At 35.1% G+C, this 23335-nt stretch overlaps 3 protein-coding genes across 3 annotated transcripts; 2 read left to right on the plus strand and 1 right to left on the minus strand.

The window, feature by feature from the left end:
* The first annotated feature begins 598 nt into the window (after nucleotides 1–598).
* Nucleotides 599–2143, plus strand: LOC123665724 (peroxisome biogenesis factor 10). Its single transcript, XM_045599985.1, has one exon. The coding sequence runs from the start codon at nucleotides 840–842 to the stop codon at nucleotides 1659–1661; it is 822 nt and encodes a 273-aa protein (XP_045455941.1). The 5' UTR covers nucleotides 599–839; the 3' UTR covers nucleotides 1662–2143.
* A 549-nt stretch (nucleotides 2144–2692) lies between these two features.
* LOC123665725 (peptidyl-prolyl cis-trans isomerase FKBP1A-like) lies at nucleotides 2693–4857 on the minus strand. The gene is made up of 3 exons (XM_045599986.1): nucleotides 4652–4857; nucleotides 4420–4580; nucleotides 2693–3472 (listed from the first exon to the last, which is right to left on the minus strand). Exons 1-3 carry the CDS (start codon nucleotides 4686–4688, stop codon nucleotides 3344–3346), a joined length of 327 nt encoding a protein of 108 aa, XP_045455942.1. The 5' UTR covers nucleotides 4689–4857; the 3' UTR covers nucleotides 2693–3343.
* Nucleotides 4858–5756: 899 nt separating this feature from the next.
* On the plus strand, nucleotides 5757–15264 carry LOC123665723 (MRG/MORF4L-binding protein). Its single transcript, XM_045599983.1, has 5 exons — nucleotides 5757–6239; nucleotides 7178–7258; nucleotides 7703–7807; nucleotides 8123–8239; nucleotides 14973–15264. Exons 1-5 carry the CDS (start codon nucleotides 5888–5890, stop codon nucleotides 15080–15082), a joined length of 765 nt encoding a protein of 254 aa, XP_045455939.1. The 5' UTR covers nucleotides 5757–5887; the 3' UTR covers nucleotides 15083–15264.
* The last annotated feature ends 8071 nt before the right edge of the window (nucleotides 15265–23335 follow it).

The following is a 23335-nucleotide window of genomic DNA, read 5'->3' on the forward strand; positions in this document are numbered from 1 at the left end:
TATCATTATTTTGCAGGCTGGGGTGGGGTAGGTTCTCTTCCCGTAGGTGTCATAAGAGGCGACTAAGTGATAACACCTATATAAGTGTTCTATGGATAATACTATTCCACTACCACTGGAACCTATAAAGCCGACCGATGGCGAGATAGTCATTCAACTGCTGGCTTTGAAATATACAGGCTAAAGATGGGCAATAGTATTTTCAGTGCGATAAGTGCAGTGCCAACCCTACAATCACCAACCCGCGTGGCCAGCGTGGTGACTATGGGAAAAACACATAAGTTCACGCCATTTTTGGCGCGAACTTTTGGAGGCCTACGTCCAGTAGTTGACTGCAAAAGGCTGAAGTAATTTAGTGAAGTTACTCCTTATTACATCAGCTATCTGCCAATCAAAATCGGCCCAGCCGTTTCAGAGATTAGCCGGGACAAAAAGACAGACACATGAGACAGACAGACAGACAGATAAAAATTATAAAAACTGTAATTTTGGTATATGTACCGTGTATACATCCATATGCATTAAGTAAAAACCAGTTATTTTAATATTACAAACAGACACTCCAATTTTATTTATTTATATAGATAAGAATAACTCATACTTGACAAGTTGACATTGATAAACCCACAAACCATTGTCTTTGCAAAAAACTTACTGGATAAAATACTGTTGTTTTTAGATTATTACAGAATTATTATAAATTTATCGTGTGAGTATAGAATACTGTGGGGACATTAGCACAACTAAACCTATGTAAATATAAAAGCTATTATAAAAAAAAAAAACTTAAAAGAAAAAATCTTTTACCCATGAGTTATTATTACTAGCGTACCCAAATTATGGCTTTACCAGAAGCACAACCAGCTGAAGTTCTTCGTGCTTGGCAAAAAGACGATCTATATGAAAAGCAACTTGCCGGTTCGTTAGCTCGACTTCTTCCATCACATCAGGTATCTAATGCAGTTCCTGTTTCGTCACTATTGTACAAGTCGTTTACAACCCTCAAAGATTTACAAACTCTAGGGGAAGAATATTCTGGAATAGTACAAGTTGATGACACTTACCATAAACTGCCATCGTTTAGCAGTCGACTTATGAGCATTCTGCTTTCCGCATTTGGTGAAAATTTAACCAGGAGTTTGCTTAGTCGCATGGAAAAACAAGTCGAACGTAACGCGACATTGAAACCCGAAGCACAAAATGCTATATTAGTAGTTTTAAAAGCGTTAAATAATATAGTTCCTCAAGTCGAAAGCATACATCGTGCATTATCTTACATTACCAGAGGGCCATTACAAATAGGTAAAACAGTGACTGGAATTAATTATGTACATGTCAGACCAGCGGCAGCAGCGTATTACGCTCATTTGAGGCTTTTAGGAGTTGTAACATTGTTACATGCATTTATATCTTGTGGACAGAGCTTTTATCAAGCCAAGAAACATATGGATGACATGAAGGATTTTCCAAATGAAGTAGATAACAGTAAGTCATGTATAGCATGTCTAGAAGAAATTGTTCAGCCGTGTGTTTTGGTATGTGGGCATATGTTTTGTATGAACTGCTGTTATGGAGCTCTTGAGAGCTGTCCACTGTGTCGGACTCCGTTTACTAAGAACACGGTTGTTCCTTTAATGAACTATAGTCCAGGGACTATGTGAAAGTGAAATAAATGCAATACCTTTGCATTGTGGGGTAGCAAAAATATATATTTCTACATTACGGTTTTAATGCTAAATTTTAATATAGTATCTACCGATCTTTATAATATCAAAGATAAATACCCAAATGAATGTGCAGTCATGAAAATTTTGACTATAATGTTTCCATTAAATTTTTGACTGATGAGTACACCAATCTCCTGTTGTGAATTTGTTTGTAAATTTTTATTTATTATTAAAATGTTTTATTATTTCAATATAAAGTAAATATTTTTGCTCAGCTTTGGGTTGTGGTTAGTAAATCTTGGGATACTAAATCCTTATATTGAACTTGTGGTTAAACTTATGTAAACATCTATAAGTAATATAAATCATTTTATTTACATAAATTAAATTAAGATGGTAAATTATCAACAATGTATCTTTTAAACACGATTCCTGTTAATTGTTAAACAAAATTAAAAAATATTTATATAATTGTTGTTAAATGTTTTATTTTTCAAAGAAAACACATTTCACAATAAAATTTGCAATCAATAGAAGACAAAAAAAAAGTAAAATTACTGTTGTAGGAACCAATAATAAAGTATCAGTTTGAGGAAAATAATGGCACACCATAATAACTTTTAATAATAAATACAAAAAGTATGGTGTTATCTTTTTATATGAAAATTCTTAGTTAGTCCAAATGTATTTTTTTTTTTTTTTTGAGAATAAGCTTACTCTTTTGACTTCATGTTTATTTATACATCAATAATTTTATTAAGTGTTAGTACATTAATAATACATTTTACTTTCAAATTTAATGTTTTAAATTACTGTTTCTAATATTTAATAATCTTAATAATGATATAATTATAAAGATTATAATATCGTAGTTAAACTATTATAAGCAGTAAGGTAAAGCTGATCATTACAGATTTAGCACTAATTATCACAATACATAAGTCCATAATGTCTGAAATTAAAAAATTCAGCAATATTTTGAAGGTCTACTAAAATTATCATTAATATAATCAAAATTATCCATATATAAGAAACCCATTTTATTTCAATAAAATAAATATGTTCCAAATGTGAATAAAACATTACATTTTAAACTCTAATGCAAATATGGCATCTGAACATTGGCAAACAACTAGGAACTCAAAATGACAATCACAGTAAATCCTGTCTAAGTGAGAATATTATTATTGGTGACCGTTAAAACATAACAACTTAGATTAGAATTATGAATCCTGATAATTAGACTAATATATAGTTATGAGCTTGTGGATATAATGAAATAAACGATAAATATAATTGTTGAGAAAGTGACGTTTAAAATAATATAATGATAACAATTATTAATCTAAATTCTAAAATAAATACAAACCTAAGTCACCAACCAAATATACACCGTTTTAAGCTAACAAGGAGAGGCCTCCTATTCGTCATCACCGCTTTCCTTGAAATTTATATCACGTGTAGGGCTTGGCTATAAATGAAAGCACCTGAAGTGGGACCTCTAGATAGCCAAGCATTTAGAAAATATAATTATGACTCTTTCATTTACAAGCAAGCCCTACATGTGATATAGGGGGCTTCCCCTTATAAGTGAAAAGTAATATTTTATATTGTTTTTCAATAAATAATTTGTAACACAATATTAAAATCTAATATTATAAATATGGCAAGACCATTCATTCAACTCTTAACAGTTCAACATCAAAGATAAGTGTAGCGTTAGGCGGAATGACTCCAGGATGACCTCTAGATCCATAAGCAAAGTCAGGTGAGCATGTTAGTCTTGCTCTCTCGCCTACTGACATCTGTAAATATAAGTTTTTTTTTTATAAAAAAGGTATTTGTTATATTATAATCATACATACAATTCTACTATAAATCCAATTTACTACATATATCAATGTTTGAGTCCTAAAAATGAGTATGTTAAAATCACTATATAACACGTCTAGATTTTTGAGTGCTCAGTCAACAAAATGTCAAAACCATAATAAAAATGAATTATGTACAAAATAAACTTCAGTTACAATATGTTCAGTTTTGGTTCTTGTAAGTAGTTTAACATTTATTTTTATCACTTTTATCCCAATGAGATTTAAATAATACTATCTTATTTCTTTACAAACAAGTCTATTAAATCAAAAATACTTTTCTAGTCTTGAAATTACCACTATTTTGGGTATAATTATTATCTAATAAAATTCAGTGTTTTGGTAAATGGTAATGAAGTTATTAGTCTGTGCCAGATTACATTGCTATGACATCATTCACTATTATTGTTAAGTTAATCAAAATATCCAGTATATTTTAATAAAGAATTAAATTTTAATTACAACTTAAAAAAAAAATACAAATAATGTAGTAGTAATTAACAGTAAGCTGATAAAAATTGCAAGTAACTCTTTACTTAAAATGACTAAAAAAATAGTCCATTGTCACAAAAACAACAGACCTTGTTCACATTTCTAAAAATAGCTTTAAAATATTAAAAAAAGGTTTTTTTTTTTGAAAAAACAAGACTATAAAATACGGCCATCTACCGAGTTTTACTATTTTGTTAAAGTAAATAAATTTTGGTATATTATTTAATTTGAATCATATAATTAATAAACCCGCCAATTTAAATAATAATAAACATCAATTACCCTTGCATGTTAAGCACTAGATTATAGAGCCCATTAACTTAACTAATAGTTACGCTTATATTTAAAAAATAAATAAATGACGCTTCAATATTACTTGAGACACTTACTTTTGCCAATCCCTGGTCCCAGCCTTTAATGACATCTCCTTTTCCTAGTGTAAATTTGAATGGTTGTCCACGATCTCTAGACGAATCAAACTTCTTGCCGTTCTGGAGAGTTCCAGTATAATGCACAACAACAGTTTGGCCAGGTTTCGGGTATGTAGTACCTAAAAACATAATTCCGGCTTTAGTTCTATGTACCTCTTACATTGAATTAATCATATTTTTGTTGTATTACCATTTCCAGGTGACAAGGTTTCTATGTCAACACCCATTATCCAGAATTGGAAGAAAACTAGAAAATAAAACACGTGGAAAACGGCTGCGGAAAAACAAGTTGTGTTTGAGGGATTACGATAGTCTACAATCTAATACAAGTCTAGCGAGTAGCGACTCCAAATTCCAATTGCTATAACATTGACAACAGGCAATGACATTTATCAACAACAATAGAATATAAATCACATGTACGTAGGTACCAAGTAGGTACCTACTTAAAATATAAAATTAGGATATTATATTTTACGAAAATAAAAATTAGAAAATAAAGACAAAGTCAGTATTGAAAAAGCTAAGATAAGATAAGATCAGTAATGTTTTTTTTTTGAAGAAAATCGACTTCTAGCGCTTGATGCAAAACCCCATGTTAATAAACAGAGACCTAAAAAACCCACCTATACTTACACATATAACTTTACGGGTCAGCTTTACTGCCGCAATTGCTCTAGGACATTTAAAACTAAAGTCACCGTCACAGTGCCAGATTTGTAATTTTTATGAGTGTTGGCCGCTTTATTTCTGCCGCCCTATGTACATACCTTTCTAAAATAATAATTTTACATTTGTAGTAAAGGGACCTCCCTTATTACAAATGGAAAATTATAATTTAAGATAAGAAAGTATAAAAAAACCATTAGAAAACCAGTGGATGTGTTTGACTTTTATCCTCTGAAATCAAGTGACCGTCCTCTGAAATCTGCCGCCCCTAGGACGCTGCCGTCCCTAGGCCGTGGCGTATACGGCCTATTTATAAATCCAGGATTGCGCCATCATCGAGGACTATCTCTATCTCTTCTTTCTTAAAAATATATATATATATATATATATAAATACATATTTTAAGAATTGCTCGTTGAAAAGTATTAGATTATAATAATAGAACGAGAAGTATTTATTTATTTCATTAGCTTATATATTTCTGTAAGTATTACTATACTCTGTGGCTTATATCTTACATTAATCGATATAGGTAGTAATCGATATTATATAAATCGATTATTTTTTCACGTTCAAATTCCAAACTGTCATAATGTCATTATTAATTAAATAATATATCTATAATCTGTGGCCTGTGGCTTTGCATTTGGAAAGCTGATTGCCGTTTTGATATCTACTCTTGTAGTAAAACGAAGATAATATAATTTTAATAAAAAGTATCGTAAATATTACCTGAAAGAATACTAAAACTGTAAAAATGGTATCAAGTGAAGAAGAAGCAGAAACAAAAACTGGGAATACGATCGAATGGGATGTCGAAATGGAGATCCAATTGTTTTATGTTATGGCTCACCATAAGCCGGTCGGGATAAACAAACATTTTCAGATGGTTTGTATTTGGGAGGAATTGTCTAACTGTATAACAAAAGAGATATCAACGCACGATATTTGGAAGCATTTAGATACTTTGTACGATATGGCAATGTTGGATGAAACAGAACCGATACCGTTTCCGAATCACGAAGTACCGTTTAGTTTACCAGAAAATGAATTTGGCGCTTTAATGAAACAAAAGTGTAAAGACAATATGTTGGCTGATGATAGTGAAGGTACGTTAAACAACGGATATTTCTACCATAATATATACGACGGTTGATTGAAAAGTTTTAAAGTTATTTTTATTTTTCGACGTAATCACCACATTTCTCAATGCAATTCTTCCATCTGGTTTTTAAAGCCATTACACTATTTAAAAAAAAACCTTGGACCTCAAAATAGGCATTAATGGCAGCTTCCATTTCTTTGTTTGATGAAAATTTCTGTCCTCCTAAATTATTTTTAGATTGGGGAAGAGGTGGAAGTCAAATGGTGCCAAATCAGGCGTAAAAGTGGGATGTGGAAGTAATTTGAACCCCCAATTATGGATTTCAGCCATTGTTTCGCAGGATGTGCGAGGGCATGCATTTTCTTGATGAAACAACACTTTTTTAGTTAACATTCATGGGCGTTTTTTCTTAATTTCACTATGTAAAAGTATGCAGTAATAAGTAAAGTTCATGGCTAATTGATGGTCAATTAGCTCACTTACAAACAAAATCACTTTAGCTTTTTTTGGTGGTGGTGAGCTTGGTCCTTTCCATTTTTTTTTTATTCGTCCAAACAATCGTGCAAAATCGTAAACTCAACCAAAAGTAACACTAAAATTATACTTCACACAATGACTAAAGAGTTACTGAATATAATCAAAGCAGAAAAAAGACATATTTTTTTATCATGTCGATATGAGGACGCAAACTTTTCAATCTACCCTCGTATTAATAGGATTGAAAACCATAAATATAACTATTTTTTTTAACCTTGTTTCAAAATAAAACTATATGGACTATAAATAACTGTACTTATCCAAAAAATAATACTTTGATGTAGTAGATATGTTTTTATTACAGTTAATAATAATGAATAAATTATTTTCTTATCAGTTTTGTTTGGTTTGTTTTGTTTTGTTTAAAAATATCATTGTTACATTCTTGTTCACTTTTATTATTAGATGGCAGAAGCCCATCACCAAAGTCATCGACGCCCAAAACTAATTCTAGAGGGACTGCTTCAAAGGATGGTACACCAAAAGGTACAAAAGTGATATAAGTTTCAATTAAAATTGAAATTACTTTATAAGTTAAATACTTAATCTTCATAATACATGTCACTTATGATTGTACATGTGGTTAAGGCGACATTATTGAATAAAATAAACATCATTGTAATTTTTTTTTCAGTATTCTAATAGGCAATATAAGATTGTTTTGATTGAAATGATATAGAAACGTTAGAAAAAAGTTTAATTGTTTATTTGAAATAGGTTGAATATTTATTACTAATAAAGCTTTTTTGGATAAATTTTACAATTCCATAATAATTGGTACCCCAAATTCCTATGTGTACATATTGACAGGCACTGCAGACATATTGTAATAAGTTTTTACAATATTAATAAACAATATGCAAATTGCAATGTATAAAAAGTGTATTTGAATCCTAAGGACATTAAATAATATAGATATTATGTACATAGGTCGTAAGGATAGCATAGGCGCCCTTGCTACAAAGACAAGGAAGGAAAGTGGCAGCTCTCACGCGTCCACAGACACTCCTAGTATCAAATCAGAGAAAGAATATGGTAACGAAATCTTTATATGTTACTTTTATATATGATATTCTAAAAAACTTTTTTTTTTCTCATTGTGTACTGTACAATTTCCTAATGGTAAAACATGTCATAAAATAACAGTAATATCTGATTGTATCGATTATAAAGAAATAAAGTTTCATGCCTTAATGACTTTAGAATAGACATTTTTTTAAATTAAGCTTTCCTTTCTCCTTTTAATGCATTAAAAATTGCAGAAAAAGTTTTGTTAAAAGTTTACTAATCAAACAATTTAATTTAAAAGATTACTGTAGAAACTATTTTGAGTCATTATTTATTTTGTAGATCGAAGAAGAGATTCAAGAGATTCAAATGCATCAGGACCCAAAGAGAATTCTTCTAACAGAAAATCAATGCCACAAAGAGACAAACCTCCCAAATCGAAAGTTAGCTCTGTTGCAGGTAATTCAACTATTATATCAAATTTTTTTAAAATTCTAGTTATAATTATGGTCATATACACAGGTCAGGCAACTACAGTGGTGGCTTAATGGTTTACATCCGCCAGAGGCATGACGATAGTTTGGTGTGCTATGCAACAAAGACCGAATAGCATTCTGTCTCTTTTTCTATCACACGTCACGCATTTATGTTTTATATTTTAAAACTAATTACAATAAAACGTAACTCAATATAACCAATTACAATGAAGAACGTCACTCAATATAACCGATTACAATGAAGCGTCACCACCGCACCACGTAATCGCACACAGTGATAGCAGTGACGTATTGACATTGTCGTGACCGAAAAGTTATGACATTATCGTACTAATCTCTCACCATAAAAATTGAGCTTAATTTCCTGACCTATAGATAAGACCGTGTTATAATTCACCATGTAGATGACATTTTTTAATATTTAGTTTGTATATGTATAACTTATGTAAGTATAACTTCCGGTTTGACAGTTTAATAGTGAAGTACGTTGTTGTTTAGCTCTTTGTTTATTTGCCGAAAACTTAACTAATTGTTGCGAATCTTAAACAAAGTCAAATAACAGTGTATTACATTAGGTCTTTGGATCATAACATTACATAATAAAAAATAGTGATTAATGAAAGAAAAGTGAAAAAATAACTTGATTCAATAAAATGTATCTATATAAATACATAATATGTAAACAGAAACATAAAACTCAGTAGTACCTGATACAAAAGAACATTACCAGCTACCAAAAAAGTGTTGTCAACTAAAAGACAGTGTTGTAAATTTCAAGACAGTATTGCCAACCTAAAGATAGTGTAGCCAGCCCCAATAAATGATACTTGCTGTATTTAAAATATATATATACAGTTGAAAGAATATAATTAACAACGTTAAAATAGAACAGAAACAAATTGATACTTAATTGAAAAAAAAAAAACCAGCACAACATAAGAATAAATGAAATTAAGTAAAAATTCACTAAAACTAAAATCCTGACAGAATATTTCTCTAAATGTATGAAAACAACACTAGAAGACAAACTGAATCCAATAATGGACGAGAACAAAAAACTTAAAAACGAAGTGGCTACATTGAAAAAGAAGATTAAATACTTAAACAAAGACTCGAGAAGAAGTAACGACTCATACTCCACGGTACAGACGAAGGCGACGAAAAACCCCACAATCTCTTGGAATTGGTATTGGAAATCCTAAACAAAATGACCAAAGAAGCGAATATACAAGACTTTGACAAGTGGGTAATAAGTGAGGTCTATAGTTTGGGGAGAAGAGAAAGCAAGTAACGAAGACCAATAATGATAAAATTTATCCTAGCATGGAGAAGACTTACAATCTTACAAAACAATAAACACTTTACAGAGAATATATACGCCACTGTAGATTTCCCCAAGGACATTTTACAAATAAGAAACGAACTTAAAGAAAAAAAAACAAAAAGAAATAAAAACGGAAACCAAGCTATCATCCGAACACACACATTAATTATAAAAGAAAGAACAAACCATGAGAAAAGAAAATTCTCCATCAAAAACACCAAAACATACATACCATAACAAAACCAACGCTCTCGAGTTCATGAGCCGTTCTAGAAAAAACTCACAATCTGACAACAATAACAACTAGCTCCCACCAGGCCCCGAAAGACTGTTCAGGGCAAAAACAACAACCATAAAACATAAAACAACAAATTCTCCTTCCCCAAGCCGGAAAGCTGTAGGGAAAATTGACCGCAACCTTCCAGAGAGAAACAAAAATCGAACTCAAAATCGAGATAACTACAACAAATTTTACTTAGCAACATACAACACAAAATCATTATCCAGTCACGAAAGATTCATAGAGCTAACAAAAGCAGTGGAGACAGTTAAACACGACATCATAGGATAAGCAGAGGTTAGGAGACAAAGAGAGTCTATAGACGAATACCAAGACTTCATACTATGCAACAAAGGCGAACAGCGGGCTAGTTCTGAGCACGCTTCCTCTTTAAAAAACACGTAAAACAAAATCTTGAATGCTTCATCGGCTTATCAGAAAGAGTAGCTATAATAAACGTAAATTTTGTAAACTAATATCTACTATCCAAGTATTTATGCCCCAACAGAAACTGCAAGCGACGATGATATACAAAAGTGTTACGATACTTTAAACACATCAATGGAAATGGCTCATAAAAACATTATAATAATAGAAGACTTTAATGCCAAGATTGGCATGGGATCACCAGACGAGGCAAGCATAGTAATAAGCCGTAGCTATGGCACAAGAAATGAACGAGGCGAGAAACTAGTAGAACAACATATGGGTCATAAACACATACTATAAATAAAGACCAAATCAAAAAGGACCTGGCGTTCGCCGAATAGCAAAATAAAAAACGAGATGGATTCGGTACTAAACAAAGGTTTCCAATGAACCTAAAATATTGCAGAGTATTCTTAATGTAAACTACCCATCAGACCAAAGAATGGTCAGATCAACAGTGAACATACAAAAAAACAAAAAAAGCAGATCTCATTTCAACAAATTAAACATCATAAAATCAACATAAAATAATTATACTAATATATAAACCTGCTGAGTGCTGTGTGGCTACGGCACTAAAGAATTTAGCCACCCCCTCTCTTCCCGTGGGTGTCGTAAGAGGCGACTAAGGGATAACAAGGTTCCACAACTACCTTGGAACTTAAGAAGCCGACCGATGGCGGGATAACCATCCAACTGCTGGCTTTGAAATACATAGGCCGAAGACGGGCAGCAGCGTCATCGGTGCGACAAAGCCAGTACTGCGGTCACCAACCCGCCTGCCCAGCGTGGTGACTATGGGCAAAACACATGAGTTCACGTTATTTTTAGCGTAAACTTGTGGAGGCCTATGTCCAGCAGTGGACTGTATAGGCTGTAATGATGATAATGATGAATATATAAACCAACATACGAGGGGAGGACCAAAAGTTCGTGGAATGGAGGGGATGGAGTGGGGATAGGGTAGCTCGCTTAGTGTCATACTAATTAGGGACTCATCATTAGTATATAAACTGAGTTTCAGTTTTACGAATACTCGCCTGCTAACAAGTAAATCCGTAAGAAAACTGAAACTATGGAGAAAATTGAACATCGTGCTGTGATAAAATTCTTTACCAAGCAAGGAAAGAGCGCTTAAAGCATTTTGAATGAAATGGAAACCGTTTATGGGGAACAGTGCCCTAGTAAATCAATGATTTACAAGTGGCATGGTCTTTTTAAACATAGTCGAGAGTCGATTGAAGACGACCCCCGCTCGGGAAGGTCAGTTAAGGCCACCACATCAGACATCATCGAAAAAGTGGAAAAAATTGTACCGGAAGACACCCGTTTGAAGAAAAAACAGTTATCTGCATTAGTTGGAGTATCAAATACTACCATTTTGCGAATCCTACATGACCACTTGGGTATGACAAAAGTCAGTGCAAGATGGGTACCGAGAATGCTTACGCCGCTTCAGAAACAGCAATGCGTCGATGCGTCAAAACAATTTTTGGAGTTGTGTGGAGACGAACCTGTTCAGATTTTGGAGCGGATTGTTACCGGAGATGAAACATGGGTTTATCACTTTGAGCCTGAGTCCAAACAAGAGTCCATGCAATGGCATAAAAAGGGGACACCACCGCCAAAGAAATTCAGTGTCGGAGTCGGCTGGAAAGTTGATGGCTCTTGTGTTTTGGGATTGTGAGGAGATATTACTGATTGATTACAAAGAAAAGGGAAGGACCATAACCGGAGAATACTACGCAACGATATTAGAAAAATTTAAGGAGGCCATCAAGGAAAAACGTCGAGGCAAATTGACTAAGGGTGTGTTGCTCTTGCAAGACAACGCGCCGGTTCACAAGAGCAGAGTTGCAATGGCTGCTCTGCACACGCATGGCTTCGAATCACTAGTCCACCCACCCTACAGTCCAGATCTGGCCCCAAGTGATTTTTATTTGTTTTCTAATTTAAAAAGGAGGAGGAAATTTTCCGATGACAATGGGGGTAAAGGAGGCAATTTTGGCTCATTCAGACGCAAAAGATAAAAAATATTTTTACGATTGCTTAGAAAGATTCATAGATCTAATAAATGTATTCAGCTTAAGGGTGACTTTATTGAAAAGGAAAAATAGATTTATTGGTTAATTTTATTTCAAACCTTTCCATTCCACGAACTTTTGGACCTCCCCTCGTAAAATCAAAACTATGTAATACTGATAACATTGAGAAATACAAATCTCACCTATCAAAAATATTTACCGGATCTTCTCAACTAGAAACAAACTAATACAGTTCAACAATACTACGATAGTGACAACTGCTATAAACTCAAGCTTGCAATACATTACAAAAAAAAAAGATAAGAAATATGAAAGACGAAAACCATGTTTTAACAGAGCGAACAAAAGAACTATTGGTTCGCAGGAAACACTTGCAAAAAAATAAACCAAAATTACGGTCTATGAAAAACTAACTGAGGGCTTTATACAAAGTAACAAATAAATACATAAAATGACTGAAAATGATTACAAAAACTAAAGAATTAAAACCCTGGAGAAACGTCTCATCAAAACAGGCAGCTTAAAGAAGGCATCCAAAGAAAAACTGCCCACAACTGACAAGAAGTCCTCGTCATAGCAACAATTTTCTACAGAAATCTATACAGCACGCCAGTAGAAATGAATGCAAACAGTAACATACAACAACAAGAAGAGATAGAACGCATCACAGAAAAAAAAGGAGTATTAAAGGCCATCCAACATTTGAAACTAGAAAAAAAACCAGTTCCGGACAACCTGACTAATGAAGCTATCAAAGCAGCAGACTCCCTAACATACCTATTTAACCTAAATATTAAACATAGTCAAGATACGAAAATAATGGTTAAAATCCAACATCATTTTATTGCATAAAAAGGGGAATCTAAAAGACGTCAGCAATTATAGACCGATAAGCCTAATGCCTCACTTTTATAAACTCTTTACATCAATTGTGGATAAAATAATAAGCATTATACTAGAAAAACACCAACAGATAGAATAAGCAGGCTTCAGAAAAGAATTCTCAACGGCAGACCACATACACACCATCAACTAATCATAGAGAAACACCGAGTATTTAACACCACTATATATTGCTTATATAGACTACAAAAAAAAGCTTTCGACACAATACTACACTCTGCCATCTGGGAAACATTACAAGACCAACAAGTACATAATGTAATGTATAATAAAATAAACACATGAGTTCACGTTATTTTTGGCGTAAACTTGTGGAGGCTTATGTCCAAGAGTGGACTGTATAGGCTGTAATGATGATGATAATGATGAAGTACATAATACCTACCTGGCAGTAATAAAAAACATCGACATCGACAACAGCGCAAGCAAAATACAAGTGGATAACATTGGCCTAACATTTCCAATTACAAGAGGAGTAAGACAGGGAGACCTACTGTCCCCGAGGATTTTCATAGCGGTACTAAAATCAGTTTTTAGAAATATCTAACACACCTTAGATTTGCTGATGACTTGCACTTATTTGCTAATAATAGTTCAAACTAAAAAAGTAGGACTAGAAATAAACTACAGCAAAACTGAAGTAATGACAACTAGTAACAAAAACCCAATAACAATAGATGATGAACATATAGAGTATGTCAACCAGTACTCATAGTTAGGAAAACAAATAAGTTTCGATCAAAAATATAATGAAAAGGAAATTTAAAGAAGAATCAAAAATACTTGGAATAGGTACCGGAGGCAAAAAGGAACACTGAAAAGCGACCTACTAATTCAGGTCAAAAAGTAAGTGATGAACATGTGTATACTCTTTACATTGACCTGTGCCAAACGCCAAACATAGAAGTTTTCATCAAAGGCGAAAAGTTTAATAGCTACATTTCAAAGAGGTATGGAACGAAGTATGATGAAAATAAAAAAATTAAATAAATCAGAAAAAAAGAGAAGAGTCAGAAAGTTATAGACGCACTTAGCAAGACCTAGAAACTTAAATAAAAAAGGGTCTGGACGCGTCGCTAGACTACAGGACGAGAGATGCTCATCCCAATATATATAATACAATGTGACCAAGTAATCACATGGAAAGGTCCAGAAGGCAAAAGGAGGAGAAGTCAGCCCCTAACACGCTGGGCAGATGACGTCGTGGAAATAGTAAGGTCTAACTGGGTATGAAAGGCTCAAAATAGAATCAAATGGCAATCTTTTTTTAATAATAGATAATTGTTTCCGTCTTTATCAACAGCAAATTGTTTTTCCACCAAAATTTGTAATAAATTTTTGTATTGCATGTATTGAAAAAAAGTCAAATAGTGCTTGTCTGATCTTGATCAAATTTGAATAGGGCCACATGAAAAACACCGCTTTCAATTATAAAAAAAAACAAAAAAAAATTGGTAACCAGTGAAATGTGAATTATCACAGGGGTCGTCCATTAATCACGTGAAGCCTGAAAGAATGGGGAGTGCTTCAGAAAAAAGTTGGCTATATTGAGATATCGCGTGTATTTATTTTTCGTTGAACGCGCGATATCAAAACCAAAAAAAGTCGTTAAAACATCACCAAGGAGGAAAGGGGGTTAAAAAGTCGGTAAAAATATCACTCGATTAATGGACAATCCCACACATAAGAATAATCAAACAATTTTTATCCACAGCATGGGATTCCCCACTAATAGATGAGGACAGCGGCTCTAGACGGGGTCGTCGACGAGCTAACACTTCAACACCACCAGCAACGACTCCAGCAAAACGGAGACGCATGTGACATTCACACACACACTCATACCACCACTTCTTCTGACACACAGAGCGCCCGTGGAACCGCCAGGCGCGGGCGAGACGGAACCATGCTGTCTTTGTGTTTTTTCAGGGCCGTATTTAGAGGTCTCGAGTTTTTAAACAAAAGGATTGGAGCCCCAATTTTTTTTCAATCGAGTTTTTTAATAATAGATGTCAAAAAATGTAAAAATAAAATTTCTATAGAAGTGTTTACTCGTTGGAATTTTTTGCGAAGTCTATTGTGGCTAATTGGGCTAGCCCCGGACTCTAAACGTGCCCTGTGTGTTTCTTTTAGTGGTGGCTCATGTGATCTACATGGAGAAAGAGGCTTATAGGCCCAGCTGTAGGATGTTACAGCGTGAATCAATTATGTGAATTGTGTAAGTGTTGTAGTGTCTGGAACTGAAATTCATTATAATGTCAAGGAACTTAAATTTTATTGTTGTGTGAATAAGTTTACTCTATGTAGTAATGTGGAGAGTATTTTTGTAAATATGTAAATATAATTAAATGTAGTTAAACTTAGTTGTTTTTTTTTCTGTGATTTTTTATGATTTATTTAAATTAAAAATCACATTACTTTATGTACTTTAAAACCAGAAGTTATTTTTCAGTGGTTAATAACAGGCTGAATCTTTGTCAGTAGTTTCGGTTTGACGAGACGCGCAACTATTTTTGCTTTGAAAATTCTCGATACGGGTATAGCTAATGTAGTGTGCAAAGCTATAAAAATATAATCAGAACTATAAATGAAACTACAAACACATTTTCTTTACTTGAAATACTTCTATCCTGTTATATAGTTGTTATTTTCTACCTAAAAGCACAATTGGGCAACTAAATAAATCTTATCATTATAATAAAATTTGCATCTAAATAACTTCAGCCTTTGGTGAATTAAGTTATATAATACACTCCTACAAAAGAATAAATTTACAAAGTTTGATGAAAATTTGTAGACCCAAGCTACTTTACGAATAGGGGATCGGACAAATTTTTAGAAATCGTTATGAATTAATCTTTATGGATACTTATTTCCATAAAAAATAAAATTTTATTTCTTTATATTCTTTATAGTCTTGGTTCTCAAAATCATGTTTTAATATTGTTTGTTTAAAAATCATTTCATTTGGGATAATAACAATGGGCGCGTTCCACCTAAAGCCCACAACACCGTTGATCCCGACCGCTAAAATTGCCGTTCCGGTAACGTAAAAACGTCGCGCACGTTATGGGCGAATTTTATAAGTGGAACGCATATTTGGGCGCTGTGAAGCGGAAGATTAGTGGAACGCGGTGAAAATTGGTATTTAAGTACAGATTAAAAATATTGTTAATATCTACGATTTTATTTTTGTGTTACCTACACATTAGGAATTCTAAACATTTTTGAATCATCATTACAGCCTATACAGTCCACTGCTGGACATAGGCCTCCACAAGTTTACGCCAAAAATAACGTGAACTCATGTGTTTTGCCCATAGTCACCACGCTGGGCAGGCGGGTTGGTGACCGCAGTATTGGCTTTGTCGCACCGAAAACGCTGCTGCCCGTCTTCGGCCTGTGTATTTCAAAGCCAGCAGTTGGATGGTTATCCCGCCATCGGTCGGCTTCTTAAGTTCCAAGATGGTTGTGGAACCTTGTTATCCCTTAGTCGCCTCTTACGACACCCACGGGAAGAGAGGGGGTGGCTAAATTCTTTAGTGCCGTAGCCACACAGCACAAACATTTTTGAATATCATATCAAAAATTGATCGCTCCAGCGGGGTTCGAACCCGCGTCTCCGACTGACCGTGTCGGCGCTCTAGCCAATTAAGCTATTAAACGTTCCATAAACAAACATACACATAACACAAAAATAAAATCGTAGATATTAAAAAATAGCATGGTGTCGTCTCCTGTCAAAGATTTTCATTGTAATATGAAACTTTGAATAGTTACGGGTTTCTGTAAAGAGCTCACTATAGATGGCGCCACGATTCGCTTAAACCGAATATAAAAATTATCATATAAAAAATTTCGATCTAGTGTGTACATCGTTCCATTAAAAAAAAACCGCATTATCCGCATATAATATCCGCATATTAACCGCATTATTAATTAAAAATTAACCGCATATCTATCTATTAAAAAAAAAAACCGCATCAAAATCCGTTCCGTATTTTTAAAGATTTAAGCATACATCGGGACATAGGGACAGAGAAAGCGACTGTTTTATACTATGTAGTGATTATTCAATAAATAATAGTAAAACAGTATATTTATTATAGTAAAACAGTATATTTATTATAGTAAAACAGTATATTTATTATAGTAAAACAGTATATTTATTTTATCTAAGTACATTATAGATTTGAATTTGATTACTGTCCACCTATTAGAGACGGTGGCATCGGCGTGAGGAAAATTTCTAGTGTCGCTCTTCCTGCGTTTCTTGCTTCTGTGCATAGTATCAAGGGTGTATGTTCTAACATCTTAAAATCTAATTAGGTCCAAATTACAGATGTGTCCTAATGAAGATGTCTCGAAGGACGTTACAAAACAAAAACTTTTGAATTTGGTAAATAGGAATACCCCGCTGACAGAAATAAAACAGCATATACCGGAAATATATAATTATCTTCTCAGTTACGCTGACCCAACAAAATTATTATATCGTTCTAATGAACTGTCCTCGGAAGTAGGTTGTCAACAGGGTGATCCCCTTGGGCCTTCAATTTTTAGTTTAGCTATAAATCTGATAATTAAAAATCTAAATTCTAAATTCAACGTCTGGTAGTTGGACGACGGAACCCTAGGAGGTGATGTGGATGCTGTGTTTTCGGACCTTTTTTTAATCAAAAATAAATTTGAAGCCATTGGTTTGGACTTGACGGGTACTCGTCGGACCAAAAGGCTATCGACGCTGGTGTTCCTCAGGGATCAGTCTTGTCCGCTACCCTCTTCCTGCTGCATATTAACGATCTGCTCGTCCCCGGTACCTTTGGGTACGCTGACGACTGCACAGTGACGGACAGATACTTTTCGAGTGCAAGGGCTAGTAAGGATGTTATCCAGTCTTGTCGAGAGGATATGGTCAGCCGCTTGAACGTCGCCCTCCAGGCAGTCTCCGAATGGGGCGATGCCAATCTGGTCACGTTCAACGCTACAAAAACACAGGCGTGTGTGTTCTCCTCTAAACGGAGCCCTTTACACCTGGCTCCGACTTTCCGGGATGTTTCTGTGGAAATTACCGACTCCCTACAGCTCCTCGGTGTAGAGCTATCGTCCAATCTGAACTTTGGGCAACACATCGAGTCCAAAGCAAAAACTGCAGCAAAAAAACTAGGTATTCTCTCTAAGGTCAGGCGATACTTCACTCCAGAACAGCTGATTCAACTATACCAAGCACAAGTTCGGTCTTGTATGGAGTATTGCTGCCATCTTTGGGATGGATCCGCCAAATACCAACTGGCAACTTTGGACTCGGTGGAAAAACGAGCTAAGAGACTCATAGGTGACCCTACTCTGACAGACACCAAGTTGCAGAGTCTCGATCATCGGCGTAGGGTAGCTCGTCTGTCGGTGTTCTACAAAATATATTTCGGTGAGTGTGCGAAGGAATTACACGATCTAATTCCCCCAACAACCTTCCGCCATCGGGACACTAGGCGCGGTCGATCGTTCCATCCTTATGTCGTCGATATGCCACCTACGCGCACAAAACGCTTTGGCTCTACTTTTCTGATGCGCACAGCTAAGGAATGGAACTCGTTGCCCGCGTCTGTGTTTCCCGAACGATACAATCTGGGTGCCTTCAAGGCCAGAGTGAATAGGCTGTTATTAGGCAGGCATGCTCCACCTTCGACCGCATCGTCACTTAACATCAGGTGAGATTGTGGTCAAATGCCTGCCTATTAGTCATAAAAAAAAAAAACTTAATTTTAACAAATGCAAACTTTTTAACTTCGACTTAAATTTAAATGACGTAAAACAAAAATTTAATATTTTGGCTCCAAATATTAAAATAGTTAACAATAATTCCCGTTACCTTTTAGATTCTCCAATTTTTGATGAATCTATTTCTGAATATATTAATAATTCAATCACTAAATTTCAAAATTCAGTTGACCGTCTCCTTGAAATTAGTACACATTATGCACTTTGCATCTTAAAATAGGTACTGTCTTTTCGTCCCAAAATTTACGTAAGCGCCCCGTTGCTGCTCCTTTTGGAATCACCCAGATCTTTTAACACAAGTAGACGACTTAATCAAAATTAGCTTAGAATCGATTCTTAATATGCAACTGAACAAGCAATCTTGGACCCAAGCATTCCTACCTATCCGTTATGATGGTTTAGGGATTCGCAAAATTTCCAGTGTCGCTTTACCAGCCTTCCTATCTTCTGTCCATAGTTCAACAAATCTCATAAAAAAAATTTAGGGGCATCCCCTTCAAACTTTGAGATTGCTGGTTTGGAAGAAGCTAGAAACACTTTCTTAATTGCATGCCCAGGTCAAAATTTTCCAGTTTCTCCAAATTCACAGACGAGCTGGGACGATATAAACTGCAAATTGACTTATGACAATCTTTTAAGCTGTAGTACAGGTTCGGCGCGTGCTAGGCTTGTGGCCGTGGGTACGCATGAGCCCGGCTACTGGATTCACGCGTACCCTTCATCAAATACAGGAACATTTCTTGAGCCTGACACGCTCCGAATCGCAACCTGTCTACGACTTGGGGTTCCGGTCTGCGCTCCTAAATGTCCCTGTGGCAGTGATGTCGACATCACGGTCTGTCATGCCTAAAAAATGCAGGCCGCTTCTCGAGACATGCCACACTTAATGATATCATACGCTGGTCCCTTGCCACCGTCAACGTGCCAAGTCTACTTGAGCCGACTGGTATTGCAAGAGACGATGGCATGAGACCGGACGGTATGAGTTTGATTCTATGGAAGATGGGCCGGGTGCTTGTATGGGATGCAACCTGTTCAGACACGCTGGCCCCTTCCCGTCTACATGGAACCAACAACAGAGCTGGTGCGGCTTGTGAAGCGGCTGAAAAAAGAAAAGCAGACAAATATAGGGGTCTAGGCTCCGAATATGATTTTGTCCCGTTCGGTGTCGAGACCCTTGGTCCGTGGGGCCCTAGCGCTATAAAACTTTTTAAGGAAATAGCAAAAAATTTATTCGACGTCACAGGAGACCGAAGAGCTGGCAGCTACTTCGTACAAAGAATTAGTCTAGCTATTCAAAGGGGGAATGCTGCCAGTATCTTCGGAACCTTGCCTAAAGGGACTGCTTTTAATATAACTTATCGTAATATTTGTTAATTATATTAATATTCTTCATTACGAAAGGTCATAAAAATTTATATTATTTAAACAAAAACTTTGGGAAATGGCAATAGTTCATATAAATTTGACACTAAATCTTACAAGTGACAAAAACCGTGTCCGGCTTCTAGCTGTATCAAATAAAGGTCAGGTCACTGGTTACCCGTAATGCCGTCAAAAATACACGACATTTGGTTGGGACACTTTTAGACAATGAAAGTTTTAGAATTGCTATGGGTCACCGTTGGGAGCTCCACTGTGCTTTGAACACAGATGTCCGTGCGTAAAAGAGGTTGATTCTTTCGGACTACACGGCCTTTCCTGCAACAAGAGTTCAGGTAGGTTTTCTCGCCACAGTTCCCTAAATGCCTAGCTCTTGCCACCATCGACGTTTCCGCTCTTATTGAGCCTACTGGAATTCGTCGCGATGATGGCACGATACCTGATGGATTGACGTTGGTTCTCTGGCAAAGGGGACGGGCGCTTTTATTGGACGCAACCTGCGTTGACACACTTGCTCCGTCTCATATCAGGGAAATGCCTTAAAAGTGGGAGCCGCAGCGGAATAAGCTAAAACGACTTAACGGCACAAATGTATGTCACTTATTCCAAATTACATGTTTGTGCCGTTTGCAGTCGAAATAATAGGGGTTAAAGTATAAAATTGCCGTATTATTGTAATAGGTACTTCGAATTGACATAGAACCTTCATGGTTTGAAATTTTTGAGTGAAACTTTTTTCACATGGTACCTGTGTAGTTCTTCTTTTAAAAAATGTGCAACATTCCATTATTAACTCTCAGTTTTTTTTTTATTCAGCTTATACAAGAAAGATGGATCCTTCGAAAATTCGAGTGATTTTTTATAAAGGAATTCCGACGCGGAACTAACGTGGCAGAAACAGCAATATCAATGTTACGTTTGGAGATGGGACTGCTAATTAACGCACTGTGCGATTTTGGATTAAACATTTTCGTGATGGAAACTTTGATTTGAAGAACGAACCACGTGGAAGACTGCCCACACAGGTGAACAACAATGAATTAAAAGAGATGGTGGAAGCCGATCCGAGTCAAACTACCCAGAATTTAGCGGCATGGTTTAACGTTACCGTACCAACAATATTAATTTGCATCAAATCAATAAAATAAAAAGAAATAAAAAATGGGTGCCTCATGATTTGACTGAGTTGCAGAAAGAAACACGTTTTGAAACTTGCGTTGCCTTGTTAAATCGATACAGAAATGAAGGAATATTGGATCAAATTGTGACATGTGATGAAAAGTGGAATTTTATAGCCGTAAGCGAAAAATGCAATGGCTGACTCCAGGTTAAACGTCGCAACAGTGTCTTAAAGCAAAGCTTATCCATAAAAAGGTAATGGTAACGGTTTGGTGGTCTCAGCATGGTGTTTTTACATACACTATAGCTTTCTCCGATCTGATCAAGCAATAATGCCAGATGTCTACTGTGCCAAACTCCGAACAACGATAGCAAAAATAGCAGTGAAACAGCCCCGACTCATGAATTGATCTTCACCATTATTGCTCCATGATAACGCGAGACCTCATAAAGCACTACAAATCGTGTTAACTCTACAGGAACTGCAATTAGAAACCATTCGTCACCCTCCGTATTTGCCAGACCTTGCTCCAACGGACTAGCATTTTTTTCGTGATCTGGACAATTTCACACAGTTTGTCGAATCTAGATCACCAGAGTTCTATCGCAAAGGCATAAATGACTTTCCTATTAGATAGCAGCAATGTATAGATAATAATGGTATGTAACTATTTTGATTAAATAAATATACAATACAATACTCTTTATTGTACACTATCAAAGAAAATTTTACACCGTAAAAGAAAATATAGACATGTACAAAAGGCGGTCTTATCGCTAAAAGAGCGATCTCTTCCAGACAACCTCTAGCATGAAAAGGACATGACTAAAGAATTAGACGGCATGGAGGTGTACATACATAATATATACATATAATACGTAAATATACATACATATACACATTACACACACACACACACACACATATATATATATATATATATATACATACATACACATACACATATATATATATATATATATATATATATATATCAAATATATATAAACATAATATATAAAGAATATGAAAATACGAATATACATACGACAGAAGAGAGAAAAGACCGGCTAAAGTCATTGTCAGTAATATTTGTAGTAAATTAAATTTATAAACTTATAATGTGACTCATAAGTTTAAATAGTGTTTCTTTGAGTAACTTTTAAAAGTGTCTAGTGATTGTGCCCGCCTTATATTTACGGGTAAAGCATTCCACAACCGAACAGCTTGTACCGAAAAAGAAGTATGAGAAGGAATTTTAAGAATAAGATTATTATCCGATCGAAGAGACCGATCGTGACAGTTTGATAGTAGCTCAAAGCGCTCTTTTAAATAGGAAGGCGTCTTTGGATTAAACAGTACGCAGTAGAGAAGTGAAAGAATGTGAGTATTCCGGCGAAGTCGAATTGGGAGCCACCCGAGCTTTTTGCGAAACTCAGAAATGTGGTCATATTTCCTAAGTCCAAATATGAAGCGAATAGAAAGGTTTTGAATGCGCTCGAGTTTATTTAATTGATCTTCCCTGAGGTCGAGGTAACAGGTGTCGGCATAGTCAAGAATAGGAAGAAGGATGGATTGTGCCAACGCAATCTTGGTGGGAATTGGCAAAAGATTTCGTAACCTACGAATGGAACTAATAGCAGTAAACATTTTACGACTAATTTCCATAATCTGTGAATTCCAGGATTACCCATCCAATACCTAGATTTTTTACTTCAGAAAACTGTTAAATTAAAAAAAAACGAATTCCAATTTTTCAGTACAAATCGGCAATTTTATACTTTAACCCCTAAAAC

This window comes from Melitaea cinxia, chromosome 24 (genome assembly GCF_905220565.1).
Source record: "Melitaea cinxia chromosome 24, ilMelCinx1.1, whole genome shotgun sequence".
Classification (NCBI taxonomy): domain Eukaryota; kingdom Metazoa; phylum Arthropoda; class Insecta; order Lepidoptera; family Nymphalidae; genus Melitaea; species Melitaea cinxia.

What these genes read in the sequence shown, in the direction of transcription:
- LOC123665723 (XM_045599983.1), top strand. Translation starts at nt 5,888, where the DNA reads ATGGTATCAAGTGAAGAAGAAGCAGAAACAAAAACTGGGAATACGATC. An exon ending in GTTGGCTGATGATAGTGAAG is followed by an intron (nt 6,240 to 7,177) that starts GTACGTTAAACA and finishes TTTTATTATTAG; the next exon opens with ATGGCAGAAGCCCATCACCA. An exon ending in GAAAGTTAGCTCTGTTGCAG is followed by an intron (nt 8,240 to 14,972) that starts GTAATTCAACTA and finishes TTTTATCCACAG; the next exon opens with CATGGGATTCCCCACTAATA.
- LOC123665725 (XM_045599986.1), bottom strand. Translation starts at nt 4,688, where the DNA reads ATGGGTGTTGACATAGAAACCTTGTCACCTGGAAATG. An exon ending in AACCTTGTCACCTGGAAATG is followed by an intron (nt 4,581 to 4,651) that starts GTAATACAACAA and finishes TTATGTTTTTAG; the next exon opens with GTACTACATACCCGAAACCT. An exon ending in GGGACCAGGGATTGGCAAAA is followed by an intron (nt 3,473 to 4,419) that starts GTAAGTGTCTCA and finishes TTATATTTACAG; the next exon opens with ATGTCAGTAGGCGAGAGAGC.
- LOC123665724 (XM_045599985.1), top strand. Translation starts at nt 840, where the DNA reads ATGGCTTTACCAGAAGCACAACCAGCTGAAGTTCTTCGTGCTTGGCAA.